General features: G+C 30.7%; 1 protein-coding gene across 1 annotated transcript; it reads left to right on the top strand.

Annotated features, from left to right (window-relative positions):
* Window positions 1–116: 116 nt before the first annotated feature.
* On the top strand, window positions 117–20,366 carry LOC122514414 (pikachurin-like). Its single transcript, XM_043631204.1, has 11 exons — window positions 117–825; window positions 4,686–4,887; window positions 6,832–6,976; window positions 11,083–11,269; window positions 11,848–11,987; window positions 16,964–17,187; window positions 17,398–17,647; window positions 18,154–18,449; window positions 18,843–19,088; window positions 19,212–19,315; window positions 19,398–20,366. Exons 1-11 carry the CDS (start codon window positions 429–431, stop codon window positions 19,544–19,546), a joined length of 2,340 nt encoding a protein of 779 aa, XP_043487139.1. The 5' UTR covers window positions 117–428; the 3' UTR covers window positions 19,547–20,366.
* Window positions 20,367–21,671: the final 1,305 nt, after the last annotated feature.

Raw genomic sequence — 21,671 nt, 5'->3', positions numbered from 1 at the left:
TACCCTTACAACCACTCGTTTTCTTCTCCTCTTCCTCTCTTTCTGTCAATTTCCCAGGACAAGGGAACCTTCGATTATTCTACGAGTAGGTGACTTCGACGACAATGCGAACATTTTCTTTTATTCGTAGTCGAAACTTTGAATAGACCAAGAGAATTTGAATCTACTGTTGGGAAATTTTCTACGTGGTCAAATAGTAAGGGATGAATGAATGAATGAATGAATGAATGGAAGAAAATTATGCGAGGAAAAGTATTGTCTACGCTTTTTTTTCTTCATAAAGCACATTTGAGCTTATAGAGAATAAGAATTTCGAGAGCCAAGGAAGGTAGACAAAAAAATTAACAAGCGCGTGTTCGCGAACTGAACGTGAACTGAACAGGGTGTTAAAAAAAAATATATTAAGAAAAAGTAAAGTTATTTATTAAATGCAAAAAAAGAAAAAAAAACAAAATAATCGTTATTATTTACAGGTACCAAATTCAACGGGAAAATCAGGGACGAGATCGTGGTCGATAACGAACGAAGAAAATAATACTAATAATAATAATAATAATAGTAGTAGTAGTATTAGTACTGTAGCAAGTACGGAAGCAAGTTGCACCTTGGATTGTGGACCCGGGAATTGTTTCGTCGAACCATCCCTGGATGAAGACGTACGCGTTATACTAGTTGCCGAGAGAAATGGCAGCAGCAACGAGGATGGATCGATGACTATGGATCTCGAGGGCAACAACGTAGCTCTTAGGCAACAGAAGGAACCCAACTCCTTCAGGCAGAGGTGTCAATGCCCTCTTGGTAGAGGTGCCGATCGATGTCAGCTTGGTAAACTATGTTTCTTATTCTTCTTATTCTTCCTTCCTTCATTTTTCCTTCATTTTTCCTCCTTCTTATTTCTTTCTTATTTCTTTATACACAGGGTGAGAATACAAATCTAACTAGCAAGCAAATCATTTTCTAATTGCTGTTTTTCATTTATTTTATTTTATTTTATTTTATTTTATTGAAGTTATAAGGTAAAAGACCCCCTCGGTTGGCCAGTTAAGCCGTTTTCTTTTTTAGAAAAATTATATTCATTCAATAAAAACTTACATCTAAACTAATGGTTTAACCTGTAAGCTTGAGCTTTCAGCTTTGAATAAAAATAAAGAAAAGACAAATTATTCATAAATATTTTTAATAATAAATTAAAAAAAACATAGATTTGCAATGTCCGATTTTTAGCCAACTTCTCCCTCTTTTGTGGCCACGCATGTCCCCTCATTTGGCCATGTTTCCTATTTAAAATAAATAATTAATTAATAACTAATTTATTAAATAAATCAAAATTGAATAATTCAAAACTCGTGTACAAAGAAATTAATTACTCATTAGTATAAAAAAACTAGTTGAATACTTTATGTACAAATATATAAACCTCAAAGCGAATAGCCATAAGTTGGCTAATGATAAAAACAGAGGCAATAATACTGTCTCCATGCTTGGCCACCATATTTTTAATGGAGAATAATTAAAAATCACTTAATTTCAATTTCTATAATAATTTTAAGCTATGTTAATTGCAGAAAAAAAAATATTTTGGTTGCTATTGTCAAAAATGAAATATATAGGTTAATAAAAATCACAGTATCCTTACCTTACTTAACAAGAAACCATCCAAAACAGAAGTCTTGCACAACTTTATTTTTTTTCGTTTGAAATATATTTTTAAAATAATCCGAATTACTTTCAATGATATTTTAAAATTAGAATTTTTTTTTTAAAAAACTGTCACCATGTGCACATCAGCATATAATTTATAATCACTGTTGTGGCATAAAGTGGCCAATAGAGGGGGGGGCCTGGCCAACCGAGGGGGCTTTTACCTTACTTCTTTTGGCGCGTGTGGGGAAAATGAAATGGGAAGTGATTTTGTGTTCCGAGCGTCTGGGAAAACGACACCATGAAGTTTGTCGGTATTTACGACGCGCGGCAAAGCGATTTCAAGTATACGGCATGAAGTTGTCTTCTCTTCTTCTTCCCCTTTTTTTCTCAAGCGGGTCACCCATCCAGTACTAATCGTACTCAGCGCTGCTTTACTTAAATGATCAAGCGGGAATTAGTGCAACCACCACGCCATAGCCGTTGACGCATAAAGTAATTCGTAATGACGTAATAAAGTAAATAGTGTGGACTAATATCTATATTTTGATATTTTTTTATTCTTTCTTATATATATTTTTATTATTTTTCTTTTTTTTTTTTGAAGTTATTTTTTTGAAGTTATTTTTGAGGTTATTGAGGTTATATTTTTTTTTGGTACGCAAAAGAAGTATAACTTCTTACGTGCGTACATAAGTACACACACCAGTTTTTCTTTTTTTCTTAAGTTATTTTTTTTCTTTGAAGTTTTTTTTTGAAGTTATTTTTGAGGTTATTGAGGTTATGTTCGTTTTGGTATGGCAAAGAAGTATAACTTCTTACGTGCGTACATAAGTACACACACCAGTTTTTTTTATTTTATTTTATTTTATTTTATTTTATTTTATTTTATTTTATTTTTTGATGCGATTGTTTTCGAAGAATATTATTTTATTGGTAAACTATGTTCTTTATTCTTCTTTCTTTCTACAGGGTAGAAATAAAAGATTCCATTAGACTGATTTCTAATCTTTTTATTGTACTTTCTACCTTCAATATACGGTGGGTTTATTTATTTTACTTTGTTTTAAAGAGGATTATTATTACGAATATTATTTCATATTCTTTCTTATTATTCTTCTTCATTCTTGCTTTTTTACTTTTGCTTTCTTTCTACAAGGTGAGACAAAAGTCTACCTTGAGACTAATAGTTTATAATTGTTTTTCATTCATTTTCTGTATTCAATTACAATTGCTTCCATTATTTTTATTTCATTTTGAGGAGATTGTATAGTTACTAATATTAGTTTTTATAATATTATTTAATGACAGCCAAACTTAGAGTTGGAAATTTAATTATCCTACTATTTTTTCTTAGACTTCGTATTTTTTTCTCTTAAATTTATAGTTTTACGATACGAAAAAAATTAGTTGGTAAAAGAAAAAAGTCTCGGATAAGAGTAAGTTAATTTTTGAATTCAAGTAAGTAACTTTCGTTGCTCGTCTTTTTTTCTTTCTTTCTTTTTCTACCGAATGATGAATAATCAATGTACATGTTTTAAACAAAACTAAGAGAAAAAAATTAGCTTAGAAAAATATTTTCGGTCTAGTTTTTCCAACTTTCTTTACTCACTTTTCATAAATTTTTATACACACACACACACACATATACACGCGTAATTTTTTTTCTAATTATTTTCTTAACATATTTTGCGTATGTCTGTGTGTGTTTTCCTTAAAATCGTCGAGAGAAAAAGAGAGAAAGAAAGAAAGAAAATGTTTTGCCATCATTTGCTTGAAATAACGTCGACTACGAGCCAGAGTTTAATATAAACCTGTAATCTCGGTTTGAGACACCGTATAACGTTGAAATGTAGAAAACTAGAAAAGTTCAGGAAAGAAAAAGGAAGAAAAAAATTAAACAAAAAAAAATAAAATACCCAAAATGAAAAGAGAAGAAAAGAAAAGAAAAGAAAAGAAATAATAAAGTTGGCGTTAAGTCAAGACTTTTTGACGTTTGCATTCAACAGCTGCAATATGCAAACTCGATGCGTACAATTCTCTGTTTTTCACGTGGTACAACCAAATTTTCATTCTCGGCCTACGCGATAAAAAAAAAGAAACGAGAAAAAGCCAACGCGAACTACGTGAAAAAGAAAAAGATATATTCAAATTGTTGCTTCCCTTCCTTCCATTTTCTCTGATATACTTTTTTTATTTTATTTTATTGTTTTTCTTTCCTCGAGAATCTTAATATTTTTGTTGAAACTTGAAATCCCTTTCCCGCGAGTAAGATCTATAGAAATGTGCTAGTAAAGTATGTTTTATGTATATACTTGTAATCTTTTTTTATTATTATTATTTTTTTCTTTTTTTTCCTCTTTCTTTTCTTTTCTTTTTTTTCTTTTTATTTTCCGCGTTCAAGAGAGGGGAAAGAGAAAGGTTCTCAGGACACGAAACGTGCACCGTTTTGAAATGAAAGACGCGGTGGTCTTGGGGGCGGTGGGGGTTTCGGAGGGGGTGGGTGTACGTTCGTACACAACAACCATACTTGTGCAAACTTTTACGAAAGACGACGTATATAAAACGAGAGATACCGTTGCTCTATTTTATTATAAAAGACGTACACATTAATGGCCGAAAGCCTGTTTTCCTATTCGCTGAATAGTACACGTTGGGTCTAATTTCTTCTCCTCTTTTCGTAATAATTTCTTTTTTACTTTTTTTTTCTTCTTTGAATATTCTTTCTCTTTTTCCCACAGTACTTTTACTTCTTCTTCTTCTTCTTCTATTCTTTCTTTTTTTATTTTTCTTACTACACCGAGATAAGAAATTATCTTTATTACCAGAATTAAATGGGAAAATAAGAGGGGGGAGAGGACAAAAAAAATAAAAAAAAATTGAATTAATAACTAGAGGTCAAATAATTCTTTTTTTTTTGGGGGGGAGGGGAAAAATTATTGAGCTTAATTAGATTGTATAAATGTGATGATAAAAAAATGTAAATATAATAAACACCCAGACGAATTAATGACGAACGTATTCGGTTTTTATTTTCGTTTCAGAAGTCGAGGTGAGATCACCTAGGTTTACGGGGTCAGGTTGGTTAGCTTTTCCTGCATTAAGAGCGGCTTACAAGCACGTGCAATTAGAGTTAGAATTTCGTCCGGAAGCATGGGACGGTGTATTGCTACTTGCCGGTGAACGGGACGATCTGCAAGGGGATTTTATGGCACTCATATTGCATCATGGTTTCATCGAATTCAGGTAATTATTTAATTAAATATATATATATATATATATATATATATATATTTAATATATATTCTATATATTAATATTAATATATTATATTTATATATAATATAATATATTTAATATATATATAATATATATATTTATATATATTATATAATTAATATTCTATATATATATATTATATTATATTATATTTATTTATTTATATAATATAATATAATATAATATATATATATTTATATATATTATATAATTAATATTCTATATATATATATATATTTATATATATATGTATAGAAATTTAATTATTATAATATTATCGCGAATTTATTTCTAAGCCACGTGTATGTACCACACATGTATATATATACATACTTATATACATACTTATATATATACATAGTTATTATTTATTTATTATTGGAATACGTGTCAAGCTAACACGTCTAATAGAATGAGTCAACTATCTAGACCACCCCCATTTTCTTTGGTATTCATACATATATTCATTTGGTGAACTATATATATATGTTTGTGTGTGTACATACTTGCAACACGCAATTCTCTCGTGGAAAAGCTATGCATAAGTTCTCGTATTAGAGGTTCGTGAGCCAAAGCACGTCTCGTCGTGGTCCTCTTCGTTCTTTCGCGTGCCTCTCAACGTCATACACAAACATACACACACACGTATACATATGTATAGTTCTTAGAGACGAATGCACGTAGGTATTTCCATGTTTTGAGGGTGTGTTTGCTCGTGTTTGTATATTCGCGTCCGGGAAATCTCAGAGAACGAGAAAGACGTGCCACGGTTTTGAAACTCGTACCATGGAATGAAACTTAAAGTTCAATTTACGTGTCTTTCTAAAGGTTCTACGCGTTCGTTTGCAATATATGCATATTTGCATATTTCCTTCTTGCAAATGATCTATATTATACTTCTTTGATAAACGATCTTTCTCTTTGTGACGCGCTTACAATTAATTTTTTTATTCGCATCTTTGCGAGAATAAAATGCCTTTTTATTTTTATTTTTCTTCATTATATTTATTTTTTATTTTCTATCCCCTCCCCCAAACCCCCTTTCCCCTTCTTTCTTCGACCAACCATTTCTTTACACGTTCGTTTTTAATCAAGAAATTATGTTGTGTTATGTTATTTATTTATTCTCAATTTATTTATTCCAAAAAATACGAAAGAATAAAAAGACAAAAAAACGCGAGATCATATTTTTTAATTCAAATATTCGTTTTTAATCTTTTTTAAATTTATATATTCGTTACATTTCATTAATTTATTTATTCAAAGAGCAAACTAACATCTTTCTATCCTTTCCTTTTGATAAATAACGAATACCCCCCAGTATGTGGTATCATTTCTTTTGAAAAAAAAAAAAAAAAAAATACTTGTCTTTTATTCTCGTAACAGAATATACCCACGAATACTCTTTCATCTTTCTTTGTCCATGGTAAACCAAGTTTTATTGCAATTTGTTTGTTAGTACGTTTCAAAAGGAAACGATTTTTTTTTATCTTTTTTTTTCTTTGTAAATTTTTCTCTTATTTAATTGAAATTTTCATTGAAAATGATCTCATCGCCGAATGAAAAAAAATCGTCAACAAGTAACCAACCCCCAGCTCTTCTTCTTTTACCTAAATTAGCTTTTTATTTTTCGAATATCTAACGAAGAATAATAGAAATTTATCCGAAACGAATAGTTTCGAACACATTTTTGAAAGCAAGGAATTTTTCTTTAACTTTTTGATGTAGAAATAAAATTGTCCCCTCCCCGCCCCTCAGAACAATCCTCAAACCCCCCCCCCTTTGGTTTAGTGTAGTTGATCAATCAACTACTAATCAAAAACATCGACATCTTGTATTTTTTCATCAGATTTGATTTATTTATATTTTCTCTCTACTTTTCGTCTGTCTTTCTCTTTCATCATCGTCAAGGTTCGATTGCGGAAGTGGCGCGGGTACCGTTAGAAGCACGCAAACGGTAAAGCTCAACGAGTGGAACACTTTGAGCGTCTATCGGCATCGTTGGGACGCCTGGATACAGCTGAATCAGGAAAAACGTGTGCAAGGAAGATCGGAGGTGAGTTTTTTTTTTTTTTTTTTGTTCTCGAGCTTATCTTGATATCCAACACGACACCGTTGACTATATTAACCGTTTATTTTTAAAGCGATGTAAATTCATTTTTTTATTTTTAAATATGATATCACATAACTTGCAATTAATTTAATCCAAATTTTTGTACCACTTATTATAGTATCGCGTATTTCCGATTAATTTACAATTAATTCGACCCTTTCTTTAATTACAATTAATAATAAGAGTAATATTTAATATCCTCAAAAATGTGAAATGTTTTGTTTAAAATTAGATCGATATGTTTTAACCTTTTCATTTTATCGAAATGACATAAAATATATTTTTATATCACTTTCAAAATAAACGGTTCATATATGTCCTATTTATCTTTATCCCTACTTCCTCTTCTTACCCACCACCACGAGACTATTCAATTTTTGTTCATCTACTTCGATGATCGATTTATCAAATTCGTCGTTTTACGTACACGTGTATAAAATTTGGCTCGTTCGTTTTAAATAGATAATGAGTTACGTTAATTGGCTAACAGGTGAATCAATAAACGCTGTTGTCAGAAATTTATGAAATTTCTTCGAAACTGTTTTACTATCTTTCTCTCTTTCTCTCTCTCTCTCTTTATTTTATGTTAATTTGTCAAGGCCAGCGGAGCTCGTTATTGCATTAACACTCGTTTTTCTCTATCGATTAATCTTTCCCTAATGAATTCAAGGATAAAAGAAAAGAAGGAAAGAAAGTTTCAGTAATATTAAGAAAAAGATAAAGTTAGTCAAAGAAATATCTGACACGAGTTCGTACGGAGAATTTATTTTTATACGATAACGAACGTAATGATTTACGTGGAAAGAATTTATTTTTTCATTTTTGTGTGTGTCTGTACTTACACATGTATACTTATGCATGTATACTTATACATGCACGTTTCTTTTTTACTTTTTCGAATGCAGAGACAAATTTATCGGTCCGATGTTTGAAATTTAAATCATACGTACGTAATTAAATTCTTGATATAAATATTAGAAGAAGTTTGAAATTTCAACTTTTGTTTAAAGTATTTTTTTGTTTGGTTATCGCAAGTACTTGAAAAATCGTGACTAGAGTTATATGGAACACCCTGTATATATATATAAATATAACGAGGATGAGATGAAACGTCTTCTTAATCGTCGAGTCGCGAAGTCTTTGAAATCTCGGTGCTTTAAACGTTCCCAAAGAGTCCGACGTTGATTCATGAGTCGAGGAAAGCTAGCAACCAGGTACTACAGCGGGGGGTAGAAAGGGGGAACCGAAAAGGTGGGGTGGGTAGCAGTAGTTACGAACATTTTCCACTAACTTGGAAGTAAAATTTTCAATTGAGCCGCGTATTTAAAGTCCGTTTCTCTCGAGTTCCTTTTTTTTACCCTCCTCCCCAACCCTCAAACCCCCATTCCCTTATTCTGATGACATTAACGTCACTCTCTTTCCATTTCTCTCGTTATTGGATTTTAATACAAATTCACAATGTGTGTTACATTTTTAAATACTATTTAAACACTGTTAAATATTCCTTTCCCTCTCTCTCTTTTAATTTTTGGTTTTTTTTTTCTTTCTTTTTCTCCGTACGTTCCTTTTTAATGTTCATTTTTATTTTTTTCTTTTTCATATTTTATTTTTAATTAATGCACTTTGAAAAAAAATTTCTCAAAAAAGAAAAATAAAAAAAAAAAAAAGGAAAAATTTCATCGAGCCAGTACGAGTGCACACATTATGAAATTTAATATTTATTCGTACGCATGGTAATGAGAAAGACAGATTGAGAGAAAAAGAGAGAAAGAGAGAGAAAGAGAGAGAGAACTGGATTGTACGATCGTTAATGACAGAATGCAGTGGAATGCTCGACGATATTATAGAAATGTTGGTCCTTTATAATTCTCGGTTGGGTGCTTGCGTAATCATAATTCACAACGCTCATGACGTTACACTCCAGACAGCGCACACTATTAATTCAATATGTTTGAGTACACGCATATGCACGTACACACATACGTATATGCATATGTGTTTACATTATACGTGTCCCATTTAAATATATTCACAAGTATATCTTTGAAATAATTATATTCGATATCAAAAACAATTCCAGTTAATCCAAGTTTGAAAATCTCAACGAGGGGGGGGGAAATTTTTCTTTTTTTATTTGTATACTTTTAAGATCGTTTATTTTTTATCCAGACGATATAATTAACCCTTTGAATTTTGTGAACGCATATATGTTATATCGGTTTTTTTTTTTTTACATAACAAAAGTCATTGGTAAATATATAAAAAAAAAAAAAGAGGTAATGGATAGGAAATTTAAGTATCGTTCGATACATTTTTAATACAAATTTGAAATATATAATTAATCCATTGAGTTTTATGGACGCATATATGCGTCCAATGAAAGTAATAAGCGTGGTATAAGGGCGCATATATGCTGCGCTTATATCACTTTCTTCCTACCCTTCCCAATCAACGGGTCACTAAACTGAATAAGCTCGAATTGTGAAATTATTTTGATATTCGTGGACAATTATTTGCTATCATTAATCTTGATTCGATAAAGAAAATACAATGTCGAGTTATTTGAAAAGTTATGGTTTTTGTTTCGTTTACACTACGATTCAATTTGTTTACACATTTTTTTAACTTCAACTTTTTTTTTTATACGAAAACATGAATAGTTTTGAATGATATATATCCACGTGGATTGATTCAAATTGAAAACTCTGTATGTGTGCTAAAACACTCGTGTATACGCACACACAGAGACATACATTCTCTTTTTGCGCAGTATATCGAGAAAATTTTGGATACGTGGGAGGGAGGAAAAAGCAAGAATGAAATTCCGTACCAAACGAAAATTCATTGCACTTCGTTAACGTACGAGTAGAGAATCCACTTGTTATTTATTCGATTAAAAACGAAAAAAAAAAAAAAAATAAAAAAGGAAAAAAAGATACAAATCTTAATAAAAGAATCGGGTCAAAAGCTTCTAAATTAATTTTAAATTCTATTTTTGCAAATATTTTACTACATGGTAATTTATAGAATTTTCAATCTCGCAATCAACGTAGATTTATGCACGAAAAATATGAGAAAAAAATATGATACATTATATATTAATTGCGTATATGCACCCTTAGTTCACGCTTATTACTTTCATTGGACGCATATATGCGTCCATAAAACTCAAAGGATTAATTATATATTTCAAATTTGTATTAAAAATGTATCGAACGATACTTAAATTTCCTATCCATTACCTTTTTTTTTTTTCTTTTTTTATATATTTACCAATGACCTTTGTTATGTAAAAAAAAAAAAACCGATATAACGAATCCAAATTGATATCAGTATCAATTTTATTGAAATAGTCAAAGTATTTTACAAAGCAAACATGTGCGAATATTCGTTACACGTATGGTTTTATAACAAAATTTGAAACCATACAAATATCGGGTGCGTGTGGGGAGGGAGGAGTGAGTGTTATTGTAAAAGAATATCAATGTAAATTTCCTAACAAAAAAAAAAGCATCGCATCGTTCAGCGTTTATTGCAAACATATACATTCGCATTCGTTAATTTCGTTTAACAACAATTTATCAGTGATTCGCATTTACGTTGATACCAGTCGGTGTACTTTGAACAACTAATTAGGTGACCTCATAATTAGTGACATAAATTTGGAACTGAAGTATTAAACGACCAATGTTTCTTTTATTTTTGCTTGTTTTTCATTTTCTTACATAAAATAAAGTGACACAGTTTGGTTGGGAAAAACTTTAGACACACCTTGTATACGCACTTGAAATTTTTTACCTTTTTAAAAATAGTTAAACATTAATGCAAAAATTATTATAAATAAAGGGTTAAAGAACATGGTATTATATTCGGTGGCAAAGTAAATGAAGAAATAAAAAGAAAATATTAGTTTCACGAATGTCATGAATAAAATGATCGACTAAACGTATAATTGGAATCCTTCCCCCTTCCTATTGGTTCGTTTATTACATCGATAATTAGCCGAAAGTGCTTGACGTCACGATCTTCCCATCGTTTCCAAATTACAGGGCTTATTTTCGAGGATTACATTCCGCGAGCCCTTATTCGTTGGTGGACCAGGAAACACGAGCGGTTTGGAGAGGTTACCAGTTAGAACAGGATTCAGGGGATGCATCCGACATTTGGAAGCGAACGAGCACCGTTACCGTTTCCCCTTAGCACCCCAAGGGGATGCAGCTAATGGTTTCGACGTCGGTAAGAAAAAAAAAACCACCCATTTCATTCGTACGACTATTTTTCTTCTTGCTAATTTATTTTAACGCCTTTCCTTTATCGTTGGTCAAACTAATTTTTGCAAATGTTACTTTGCTAATTATTTATAATTAATTAATTTGTAAAAATTCGAGAATGTTCGGAATGGTACAATGGGGAGTAAATGTATTGACAAATTTTCAAATTCTTCGTTATCTACGTTTTACAGCGTGTTAGGACAATTTTAATTCTACTACGAAATTAAAATTTGTAATTTTGTTCGAAGAATAAAAAAAGAAAATAAAATAGACGAAATAATCTAGGGAGAAAATATTTCGATGCAAAATAAAATTCGTGGTATTATTGTTACGACGAATATCAGTTGGGGGTTAAAAAGAAAAAAAGGGATAATAAAAAGAAACGAAAGAAAATTTGAGAGAAAGGAACTAGCTAGTAATAAATATAATAAAATCGGTACTAGATACTACTACGGGTATATATATATATATCGTACCGGATTTTAATTACGAAAGCTGAAGGGACGTTTAATTAAATCAGTCGAATTACTCGGCCCTTTTTAGAGGAATGCACGGCAGATAGGTGCAGCAAAGTGCCATGCGCCCATGGTGGAAAATGTCTGACAACCGGTGGTGACACTGCAGTATGTCTCTGTCCTCTTGGGTATACCGGTGATCTCTGCGAAACCAGAGTAGACCTTCAGGTAAATACATATTGCATTATTGATAATTTACCTTGCATTACATACCTTTTTATTTCTTTTTGTATGTGTTTCAAATTAAACCTCTCTAAACGCATTAAGCGTTTATTTCTTCAAAAATTATTTCATTTAACTGTTGAATATTTCGTTCATATTTGTAATTATTTGTCAAATAAATTTGATCGTACAAACGGTACGCGACCCATATACGCGGGTCGTATAGTTACGAAAAGGTTAATCAGTGGTTTCAATATTATTTAATCAAATGATTAAAAAATATTAAATATAATAATATATACTAGATTCTCTCTAGATTCTCTATTAATTAATAACAAAATATTTATAATAATAGAATATTTAGGTAACAAAAGTATTGAGAGAGAGAGAGAGAGAGATATAAAGAAAGAAAAATCTTCATTACCAAAAAAGTTTGTGGTAAATGCGTGTCAAGGAATAAACGAGAAAAGAAAGAGGATAGTATAGTAACTTTTCCAGGAATGTTTTCTAATGGAATTCTTCGTCTAAACGAAAAAATTTCAAGTTTTTTATTTTCTAACTGTCAGTGTGTAAGTGTAACACGTATATATATATATATATACAGGTACCTGTAAACTCGACGAAAAAATTCATCCCGACTTTTCTAATGGCTTTTCTTCATTTTCTTTCTTTTTATATATATTTGCTACGAGTATTTCGTTTATTTGCTTAAAAAGTTTATAAACAGAAATTGTGTTCCTCGTTTTTCTATTTTCGTGAAAAAAGAAAGAAGATAATTAATAAAGATACATTCGCTAAGAAATTATATCCATGTTAATCGATATTTAAATGAATATCTTGTTCGCATGCAAAACACATATATTTATATATATCGATTTTATTTATTATTTATCTTCTTATTCGCTTTTTTTCTTATTCTATGCCGATAGTATTTTATTTCGCATAACATTTGGTAGAAATAAAGAAACGTTCGCAAGGTTTTCCACGATATCATCGATTTTTTCCTAAGCAGAAAACCAATGTGGAACACACTGTCATACATTATTCAAAAATCTCAAATCCGTCGATTTTGCTAGAAGGGATGATCGTTCATATAATATTAACTTATTCGAAGAAGAAGAAAAAAAGAAGCCACGTATCAACTATGTATAATAATGTGTATGTTAGCGAATGCAAACTTATTTAAAAATTTATCACGTGTCTTTTAACCATTTTACAAATGATATGCATTATATTATGAATAATTATACGATTGATCAAATCTACGATGAAACAAAAAATGATCGTTATTGATGACCTTAAAAAGAAAATTATTATATTATATTTGTTTATTATAAAATTGAGAATTGTAAATAAAATGAGATGTAGATTAGAACGGATGACTTAAAATCAGTAAAAAAAAAGAAAAAAAGAGAAGAAAAAAAAGAGAGTTTAAGAATTCATTAGGAATAAAACAGATTGCGATAGTAACGATCGAAGTATGCTAATTCCAGGTTGAATAATTTTACCCGAGTTTACACATTCGTACTCTCTTGACGAGGTGTAGAATACTCAGTTGGTCTTTGTCGATATTTCTCGATGTGTTGGTTAGTTGAACGTGCATATATCGGGTACGTATTTTTAGATTAGGTTTACGGTTGTTCATATAAACGGTGTACCATTAACAGGTGAGATAAAAAAGATAAAAATAAATAGATATAAATATACATATACGTATCTCTAGATGAAAATGTATGAGGTATGAGAATGTTTAAGTGATATCAGCTAGGTGTAATTATTAACATTAAAGCTAGTGGTTTTGACTAATAGATTAACTCGAGTAAATATTAGGTACGCTCGACCAACCAACGTTTATCATGCCAGGTACAGGTCGAATTTCCAATTCATGGTTTACACACGCACACGCACATCTATATACAGATGATGTTTACTCTCGTACAAACATACAAACAATATATATATATATATATATACCACACCTCATTGTTCTGGATAGGTCCAAGAATGAACAAACATTTCATTTTCCTGAGCATGCGTTTTACATCTATCGCAAAATTAGTCTCAACATTTATACAAATTTTATATTCAGAAAAATATATTGAATATTTTAACAAATTTTTTTCCTTTTTTCCGAACAATAGTATTACTTTTATCGGTAGTATTAAATATTTGAACTAAAATATACTCTTCTATCGCGTGATTGAAACGATATATGGCAGAAAATTTCTTTTATATTTTATCTTTGTTATTGAACACGTCTCTCTTATTGACGCAATAAATTCACTTTAATCCGTTAACTAAATTCACTCTCTCTCTCTCTTTCTATATATATATATCTCTTTGTCGTTCAACCAATCGAAAATCAAAACTACTTTTAGTACTTAAAGACTGTGACTAGATTAATAGCTCTTTGGATAATGGAAACTATCTCTTATCTTATTGTTACCATGCGAATCTCTCCCCCCTTAGCCACCCCACCCCACCCCACCCCAACACACCCCTCTTTCCCGTTTCAAGACGATAGGATCGCATTAGAAATCTTCCAAAGTTTCTTCCTGAAATCGAGTACTTACTTTCGTCCTTCGGGTTGATTATCTTTTCCGATTTCGATTTCGATTTTCTTTCTCTTTTCCTCCTTCTTTTCCTTTCTTTTTATTTTCTTAGATGGAAGATAAGGTCGGGAAGAAAATGTATAAAAGATTGGATACAAATTTATTCTTTTTTTCAAATATTTCAATATCCTGATCATTTATTTGACAAAATTCTAACTGTTATACATAAAAACGACGTGTAAGGTAAAGCCCCCTCGGTTGGCCAGGCCCCCTCTATTGGCCACTTTATGCCATAACAGTGATTATAAATTATATGCTGATGTGCACATGGTGACAGTTTTAAAAAAAAAATTCTAATTTTAAAATATCATTGAAAGTAATTCGGATTATTTTAAAAATATATTTAAAAACGAAAAAAAATAAAGTTGTGCAAGACTTCTGTTTTTGGATGGTTTCTTGTTAAGTAAGGTAAGGATACTGTGATTTTTATTAACCTATATATTTTATTTTTGACAATAGCAACCAAAATATTTTTTTTTTCTGCAATTAACATAGCTTAAAATTATTATAGAAATTGAAAATTAAGTGATTTTTAATTATTCTCCATTAAAAATATGGTGGCCAAGCATGGAGACAGTATTATTGCCTCTGTTTTTATCATTAGCCAACTTATGGCTATTCGCTTTGAGGTTATATATATTTGTACAGAAAGTATTCAACTAGTTTTTTTAATACTAATGAGTAATTAATTTCTTTGTACACGAGTTTTGAATTATTCAATTTTGATTTATTTAATAAATTAGTTATTAATTAATTATTTATTTTAAATAGGAAACATGGCCAAATGAGGGGACATGCGTGGCCAAAAGAGGGAGAAAGTTGGCTAAAAATAGGGACATTGCAAATCTATGTGTTTTTTAATTTATTATTAAAATATTTATGAATAATTTGTCTTTTCTTTATTTTTATTCAAAGCTGAAAGCTCAAGCTTACAGGTTAAACCATTAGTTTAGATGTAAGTTATTTTATTGAATGAATATAATTTTTCTAAAAAAGAAAACGGCTTAACTGGCCAACCGAGGGGGCTTTTACCTTATATGTTAACTGGAAAGATAGAAATTGGATAATGTCAAGATTCACACGGTGAAATGTCAACACCTACCAAATACATCTACGGAAGACAGAATATCGAAATTTATTTTCTTGTACGTGTTAATATTTCGGACATATACGAAGCTAATCTTGACATTACACCACGTAAATCTCGACATTATCCAATTTCGGTCTTTCACGAGAACATATACACCAGTTTCTCAATTTACGGGGCACTTTTTTTACGCGAGTATTTGTTTCGCGCAAACCATTTTCCTCAATTTAATTCCTACATCAAAGACTTTATTCAATTCAATTTTGTTTCGCTAACGCGAGAAAAAGAAAAAGATAAAAAGAATAAGAGAAAGAGAAAGAGAAAGAAAGAAAGAGATAGAAGAGACTGACTAACGAACGAACCTTGACACTAATGGGCAGAGTATTTGCCTTACACGTAACATCCACTTCCGCAGTTTTCGACTTCTAACTTATTACAGCGATTAAACGTCTTAAAGGGATTTCTGACATTGTCTGCACAGAGAATAAAGCTACCCTATGCATGTTGGAACATTCGTAAGGTTTCCTGTTGTTTCTGAAAGGAACACAAATTACGTCTAACCCTTATTGCTTAATAACGCGAACGTTCATCATTCTTGAGAAAAATAATTAACTAAGTTACAAATACGATAAGATGATTAAACGTGATATACGATAGTATTAAGGAAGCAAATAACAAATTTAATCGATAATATTCTATCGCGTTTTTCATTGTCTACCAGGTTTTTAACATGTTTTCATAGTTTTTCTATTTTTGTTTTGTTTTGAAAAGATAAGTTATCAAATTAAAAGTATTACAACATAATTGGTCTGATAACGAATTTAATGGGATAGCTTTTATCTAAATATTTTATGTGCGTGTTATGACATGACATACTTATTTAAAATCAGATAAATTACTTCTGAGGATAGACAAGTTTTAATAGTCATTGATAATTACAGTTGCGAGTATCCATAATACATCGGTAAAGGAAACTTTAGATGCCCCTTGTGGGATGCAACCCGTTGTACGAGTAGTTAAAGGGTTACTCGAATACAAGGATCTTGTTATTAAATAATAAAATCGAAGCTTTAATCGTTTATAAATTTTTAATGAACTTTTCATACCTTAGATAAATATTCTTATAAATATTAATAAACCATAAGTTAAATAATGAATAAGTATTACGAACGTAATGAAAATAACTTCGAGGGTTGATTTAATGTTCCGAATAATTTATGGATAATAATTATTTATTTATGCAAAAGTACACTTAACACGTATATTTCTGTTTTATTTGACAGGTACCATCGTTTAATGGGTCATCCTATTTGCGTTATCCAGGATTAGGTGATACTTCACTCTCCTGGCTAGAATTATCTGTGACTTTAAAGCCTACGGCTCCCGATGGTGTAATCATTTACAATGGGCACCATAGCGATGCTTCCGGTGATTTCATCGCTCTTTATCTTTCCTCGGGATATGTACACTTCACATTTGATTTAGGAACTGGTGCAGCTACTTTAAGGTCTATCTACATTTATATATATTAACCAAAAAAATAATTATAAATAAATATATAATATATAATAAAATTATATATATATATATATATATAGAAATGTAATTTTATATTTCAAAAATAGTAAGGAAAAAGAAATTCATTTTGATGTCAAACAATTGTTATAATTGTTTTTTCAATTCTAACTATAGTATTTTGATTATTGGATTATTTCAGGAGCGACAATCCAATTCGTTTAGGTGAATGGCTGGAAATCAAAGTATCAAGAACAGGTCGTTTGGCATCCCTCAACGTCGAGAACGATCTAATTCGAGAAATTCTGGCACCGGGAGCTTTCACACAATTATTTTTACCGCTTAATCTTTATCTCGGTGGTGCACCATCTCCCGATCTTTATTCTCTCAAGCTTAAAACAACCAGCAGTTTCGTCGGATGCATTCAAAGCGTCATTCTTAATCGACGCGAGGTAATTTCACAAAATTAAATTACATATCGCGGTTAAATTTTAAATAAAAATATTTCTTTTCAAAATATATAACCCTTTATATGATAACAAATAGAACACACATTTAAAATAATAGTCAATACGTATGTGCATAAATAACTAGGTAGGTTCCAAAGTTACTGGAACATTTATAAATGAAAATCATTTGTTCTTTCATAAAGGATCAATTTTTAATTGATTTTGTTCATTGTATTATTCAAATGGCAACGGTCTGGCGAATTTTGTGCCACCCTGAACATGAATCGAATATTAGCTCGTTCGAAGAGTAGTTTCATTCTTTTTTTACAGAAAATATGGAAATGCAACTTGTAGTTTAATTCAAAGATTTTCCCGTATATCCATTAATATCCATTTCATCGGATATTTTTCTATCGATTTTTTGATTTTTCATTTGATGTATTTTTCATTGAGTTTTGTTTCGTTCGAAAAGTATATTTTAGTTATATTCGCGTGTCATTTGATTGCAGATCGGTATCTTGGCTGAGGCCTTGGGTGGTATGAACGTTGGAAATTGTGGTCACGCTTGCGAGGCCAGGCCTTGCGGAGATGCTGAATGTCGACCTCTGAGAGATCGATTTACATGTCGATGTCATGCCGGTGTACCCCATCCATGCCCAATTTTGGATGATTATACGTTGTTAACGTCGGTGCGTGCTGGTACTAACGTCAACCTGCCACCACCGACGATATTTCTAAATTCTGTACCTAGTTTTACCGGAAGTGAAAGTTATCTTCATTATAATGACGCCGATACTATGAAAAGGTATATCCAATTATTAAATCAAAATATCTGTTATTAAATTAAATTTAAAAAAGTATAAGTTTTTGTTAAAATACACGCGTGGTCTCTTCCTACAAACAAAATTAAACCCTACCAAGTGAGATCAAATAATCGCGTTATGTAATTTTTATTAAAATATAGTAAAAATGGAAATGTATATTATTCATTTATAAATAAAAGAAAACATATATATATACTATAAATAATACTATTATATTATATTATATCATATTTTTGTTTTGACTATACAATTGGCTAAAATCTCATTCGATATTAGAATAAATATGATTGTTTTTTGTTGTAAACGATTATTTGACCACTCACAATAGGAATAGTGTTATCAATCGACAAAACTTGTTATCCTTTATGTTCCAGGATAATAAGTTACAGAGTAGACATTAATATGAGATTCAGAGCAAGCAGCAGTAGCGGTTTATTACTTTGGAGTGGCCGACATTCGGATCCTCAGGAACAAAAAGACGAAAACGACGATTTCCTAGCACTAGGTTTGGACCAGGGTTATCTAACATTGGCATATAATCTTGGCTCAGGTGAAGCCATTTTAAAATACAATCTTACAAGGCTGGACGATGATTTGTGGCATCGCGTTAGAGCCGTCAGGTAACCATAATTATCATAAACAAAGAAATAATAAACACACCCAAAAAAAAAATAAAAGAAATGTTAAACAATTAGATATCATATTAACATAAAGAATAAAATGAGATACGTTTGTGATTTCAGAAACGAACAATGGGCATCTCTCGTAGTTGACAGTGGTACAGGTGTGTCGGCATCTTCCCCAGGTCAATTAAGACAATTAAATACCGACACAGGTTTATACGTTGGTAAGAAAAATTAATTGAAACAAAAACAAAAACAATAAAAGTATTATTTGATAATAAAAAAATAATATATTTGTTTGAACAGGTGGTGCACCGGATATTATTAAGACAACAGGCGGAAGGTATACCAAAGGTATCGTAGGGTGTATCAGTGATCTGATATTAGACTCGGATTTGTCGGTACCATTATCGTCACCAGGACAAGCAACCAATACGCATTCGTGTATTCCTTGAAATAGAATCCTACCGTTTAGATTAAAAATGGTAGGGCCTTTCGTAGATTATATCTAAAGGCTATGAAAAACACAACACAAATTTTGATTACCGGAAGAGACTTTTACGAAGATGATTGCAAAGATAAAGACGACGAACATTGACCATGACAACGACCATGATCAAAATTAGAAGTCATGGTCAAAGTATTACGACCATAATAATGGAACTCTCCTTTTGATCTTTGTTTCTATGTTTTTTTTATTTTGATTGCAATCTTAGAGAGCTTCCAAAGGAAATATATATCTATCAAATTAATAATATAATATATATTTCGAGCGTCAATATTAAATAAATAATGAAAATAAATGAACGTGGTTGTAATACTTCGAGGATTCGTCGATCGTTTAAGTGTTTTTCAATTTATTTTAATTTATTTTGTTGATCTCTGTGACAAACAACATCTTATTGGTCTATGGTTTATACCAAATGATACATTCATATCTAATTGTACTCCGGTTTATATACAATTTATATCAAATTTGTTATTTTTCATATTTTTCCTTTGAATTATATTCATTCAAATACGACCACGTGGATGATAGGAGAACGGATGATGGACGAAGGATGATTAATAAATCATAAACATTCGATTAACTATATGGTACACGAGATAAAGGAAATTCGTGGGCCTAAAAAACAATTCTTTTTTTTTGTTTTTGTTTTCTTTTTTTTCTTTTTTTAATATAAGGCAAAGGAATAGAAATATTATATATAAAAAGGGTTACACGGTGTAGGCAGGACAGAAAAAAATCCCTCCATTGTCAATTTTTATTAAAAACGCCCTCGTACACCGGTGAATAATTAAACGAAAGAAAAAGGAAAAAAATATGAACGAACAACGCGACAGAATAATAATAATAATAATAAACAAATTAATAAGGGAAGGAAAAAAATATAATACACCCGCGTCGTTTCAGGGTCATCGAATAATACATAATATTACGTACATACATACATAGATACATGTATTATTAACAAAATGCATATACTTATCTATATATGTATATATGTACGTATTTAAAAAAAAAAAAAAGAATAAAAAAGAGCACTGCTGGCAAATTTTCTTGGCACGTAAATACATGCATACATACATGCATATATGTGTATATATATACATTAACGTGGATTGTCACTGCAAGTTACCCCCACACATACACACACATCATACATACATACATACATACATACACATATACCAACGACGATGAGATAACGATTATGATAACGACGAGACTATGATTATGATTATGATTATGATTATACGACTACCTACTAACACGATGAGGTGAATACGACGGATCTTTTTATCGAGGTAGAATTTTTACGACGCAATTTTCATAGCGATTAAGGTACACCAATATAAAACACATTATTATCATTCGTGCATACACATACTTATATAATATACAATTCGTATATGCATAAAAGGTAGACCTTTTTGTTGTTTTTTTATATCAAACTGATACGAAGTGTGTTAACTTGCGATCGCTATAATAATAATCGTCGTTGAAATGACGAAAAAAAGAAAAAAAATGAAAAAATAGAAAAATAGGAAAATAAAAGAGGAAGGGATCCTAATCAGTGTAGGAAAAAAAAGGTATATAGAATATTATATACGAGATGGACCAAAAAAAAAATTATGTGAAAAATCCTACATCGGTGAGAATGCACGCGGACACTTCGATGAATCATGTTTACGACGTACGAGAAAGAGATATAGTTGCAAAAATTAATAGAAAATAATATTCATAAAAGAATATTATTATAACAAAATTGATAAAGATATGTAAAGATGAACACGCGTCCTAATGAAACGTTCTCAAAAGGAATTTCTATCGTCCCTCAATTAATTAATTAATTAATTAAATTATTTATTTATTTATTTAATGATTATCGCGCAATCGAGATATCAAATGAATTCACTGGCGAAGTGAGTTCGTAAATAAGCTTTAAATGTTTCTAGAATCGTAAATTTCTAAAAATCGAGCAAATACGTGTGTGCGTGTGTGTATATGTGAATGTACGCGCGTATGTGTGTTATGTGTGCGTGCGTGTCTAGGTCTCACGCGTACAGCATTTTTCT

Source organism: Polistes fuscatus, unplaced genomic scaffold, assembly GCF_010416935.1.
Source record: "Polistes fuscatus isolate 324 unplaced genomic scaffold, CU_Pfus_HIC Scaffold15, whole genome shotgun sequence".
In the NCBI taxonomy this organism is placed as follows: Eukaryota; Metazoa; Arthropoda; class Insecta; order Hymenoptera; family Vespidae; genus Polistes; species Polistes fuscatus.
Note: the sequence above shows the minus strand (reverse complement) of the source record. Positions and strands in the feature narration are given on the sequence as shown.

What these genes read in the sequence shown, in the direction of transcription:
- LOC122514414 (XM_043631204.1), top strand. Translation starts at nt 429, where the DNA reads ATGCAAAAAAAGAAAAAAAAACAAAATAATCGTTATTATTTACAGGTA. An exon ending in CATGGTTTCATCGAATTCAG is followed by an intron (nt 4,888 to 6,831) that starts GTAATTATTTAA and finishes ATCATCGTCAAG; the next exon opens with GTTCGATTGCGGAAGTGGCG. An exon ending in AAACCAGAGTAGACCTTCAG is followed by an intron (nt 11,988 to 16,963) that starts GTAAATACATAT and finishes TTTATTTGACAG; the next exon opens with GTACCATCGTTTAATGGGTC.